The following is a 2,892-nucleotide window of genomic DNA, read 5'->3' on the forward strand; positions in this document are numbered from 1 at the left end:
TTTTTTTTTTTAGCTATCGGAGCATTTTCATCCCTCTGTGGCTCTTTTTGCAAAGACTATCCTTCAGGTAAGTCTAAAATACCCAAAAGACAAGCTATAAGAAAAAATAAGTATTCTAGTTTTTGATAATCAATAATTGGGCATACAATCTTTCTCTGCCAGATAAGATCATATACATTTTTCTGCTGTCGTAAAGGAGCAGTGGCTTAATACAGAGCAGCAATTAAATCTTCCCACTCTGAGATGAATGGAAATACAGGATTAGAAAACTACACTTATTATATTCTGGCTTTTCTCCTGGAGAAAGATCACCTCCCCTTTCCTGTCTGCTGTGTTTGCCACTTCTTGGTTAGTTCCTGATTAGTGGTTAGGTGACCTACAATATTAATATTACTTACCTATTCATAAAAGCAGTGCATCATAGAATATTTTCATATGTATGAATGTATGAGTGTGTGTTTAATTTCTTCAAGTAAAGAATAATGAGCATGAGAGGGATATTTGAAAAGTCATTATTGCAAATTTGTGCCTTCTATGCGGTATAATAGAGGCATATATGTTCCCCTACGTGTGTGTGTGTGTAATTTAAGTTCTAAATTCTCCCCACCTTTCAGGGAAATTATATTCAGTATTCAGGGGACCCACTGCAGGATTTTACACTAATGAGATTCTTGGATCGATTTGTATACCGAAATCCAAAGCCACATAAAGGCAAAGGTATGCTTCTGTTGAATTATTCGGTTTTCATTGTTGATATTTAATACTATATGAGCATATAACTAAGTTTTACATTCCACTGTCTTGATTTTACATTTCAGAAAACACAGACAGTGTTGTAATGCAGCCAAAAAGAAAACATTTTATAAAGGATATTCGTAGTCTTGCTGGTAAGTAGTTATAAAATACTTTATAATTTATAAATTATCAATGTTTTATAATTTATAAAAGCCTGGACAGTTGAAACTTACAAGACAGTAGAAGTCATTAACACTTAAATGGTGTTATTCTTTGCTCCACTTTATTAGAATTAAACCTAAGTACCAGAAACATTGTCCATCTTTTGTTCCCAAGACTGTGTATGCATTTTCAAGTCTATTGTATCTGACTGGGCCTTTTTTTTTTTAACTTTATCACAGAAAAGTTCAAATATATCCTAAGTAAATAAATAGTATGATGAAGCCCCACCTTCAACCGTCACTCAGCTTCAACGGTTATCCACATTTTGCCATTCTAGTACCATCTGTAGCTTTATCAGTGACCCCCCCCAAAAAACACATAATTATTATCTTTTACAGTTTGGATCATCATAAGATCTCTAATACGGTTTGGCAGGAAACCTACAACAGGTTTTGTCACAGAGCATCATGTTAACTTAGTTGATAACTTTCTATAAAGTTGATAACTTTACCTATCTTGTAGATCTGATTCTCTTGTTTTTCTGTTCAGAGCAGACATTTCTTTGCATACCAGATTCCAACTCCTTTTTGTTCAGAAACAAATTTTTATTAAAATATACCTTATAAATCATTTCATTTCCAACTGACTTAATTTCACAGAGGTCCAGAGGTGTAAAAGGACTTGCCCAAAATTAATAGAGTTAGAATTAGAAGCCAAATTCCCTTTTTAATCGAGGTCAGAAATTTTTATTCTGAAAGAAAACGAATATTCTGTAGTTCCCTATTTTTATTTCTTAGTTTTCCTCAGTATTAGTAAAATTGTAGATAATTCTCTTGTTTACCCTTACTTACTATTCGTAGAATGGCAGGCATTATCGTTTAATTGAGATGAAAATGGCAAGTTTAAATTTATTATTGAGAGAACTCTTCGAATTTTTATGTCTCTTGAAATTTGTATCTTGGATGCAGTTGGAGGACAATGAGAGAACCCTGTTTTTTTTTCTGTGATGCACTGTTGGCTACATATTGCCTTACTTTTCATTGTAGCCAATGAACAGTTTCAAATGTTGGGTTTCCTCCACAGACTCTTCCAGAGATTTTTTTTTTGCACTATAAGATCCCTTTTGTCTACCTTCCTGACATTTTGAGACTTTAGAATTGTAGGTATGCTATATTTAGTCTTAACAGCTTGAATAACATAAAAAAATATTAATAAATTAAAATGTTTAACTTAATTTTCCTAGTGAACAGTAAAGAGTTCCTTGCAAAAGAAGAAAGCCAAATACCAGTGGATGAAGTGTTTTTCTATAGGTAATATACTTAATGTAGTTTCATTTGGGGAACTGTTAAAATTAAAATTTTTAGATTCCATAAAATGCCTTCTTAACATAGGCCTGTCTTGAAAAGATTGAAGGATATGTCAGTATCTACTTTCATGAAGATATTTTATAAATCAGTCTTTTTGCTAGTATTAGATACCTAAGTAGAATTTGGGGGTTTCGTGTTTATAGAGATAAGTCCTAAACCTACTGATATTACTACTAAATGCCTTATATTACTAAAGTAACTGTTATCTGATTGGTTAATTTGGCTTGATTTGGTTTGCTTTTTAAAAACATTTTGTGTGAAGAATTCTGATCTCATCTACAAAATGCTAAGTTTCACTGTACCCTAATATGAGAGTAGGTTTCACTGATAAAATATTGTGAAGAGGTCATTTAGAGCCATATTTTATAATCTAATACTTTTATTATTAGTGTTGATGCTGAAACAGCTTAATAGTATGCCATTTGAGTTGAAAAGTTTTTATGAAGAACTAAACCGAAATATGTGAAATTCATTATACTTCATATTTAAGACATTTTCAACTATTTTGTAGAATTCAAAACTTTTATTTAATAAATACAAATCTTAGTCATTTATATTCAACTAAGTTAATAGCTTTAACACTTGTTTGGGTTACTGGTCATAAGTACTTTGATTATAGTAAAATGGA

General features: G+C 31.5%; 2 protein-coding genes across 3 annotated transcripts in view; one reads left to right on the forward strand and one right to left on the reverse strand.

The window, feature by feature from the left end:
- CEBPZ (CCAAT/enhancer binding protein zeta) overlaps window positions 1-2,892 on the forward strand; it is a 45,752-nt gene that overhangs the window by 23,770 nt on the left and 19,090 nt on the right. The window contains exons 6-9 of the mRNA XM_011361409.2: window positions 14-67; window positions 615-717; window positions 819-887; window positions 2,141-2,207. Coding sequence (XP_011359711.1) covers window positions 14-67; window positions 615-717; window positions 819-887; window positions 2,141-2,207 — 293 coding nt within the window. The remainder of the gene's footprint in view (window positions 1-13; window positions 68-614; window positions 718-818; window positions 888-2,140; window positions 2,208-2,892) is intronic.
- Window positions 1-2,892, reverse strand: part of CEBPZOS (CEBPZ opposite strand) — a 37,354-nt gene that overhangs the window by 1,365 nt on the left and 33,097 nt on the right. The window lies entirely within an intron of this gene.

This window comes from Pteropus vampyrus, unplaced genomic scaffold (assembly GCF_000151845.1).
Source record: "Pteropus vampyrus isolate Shadow unplaced genomic scaffold, Pvam_2.0 Scaffold66, whole genome shotgun sequence".
Classification (NCBI taxonomy): Eukaryota; Metazoa; Chordata; class Mammalia; order Chiroptera; family Pteropodidae; genus Pteropus; species Pteropus vampyrus.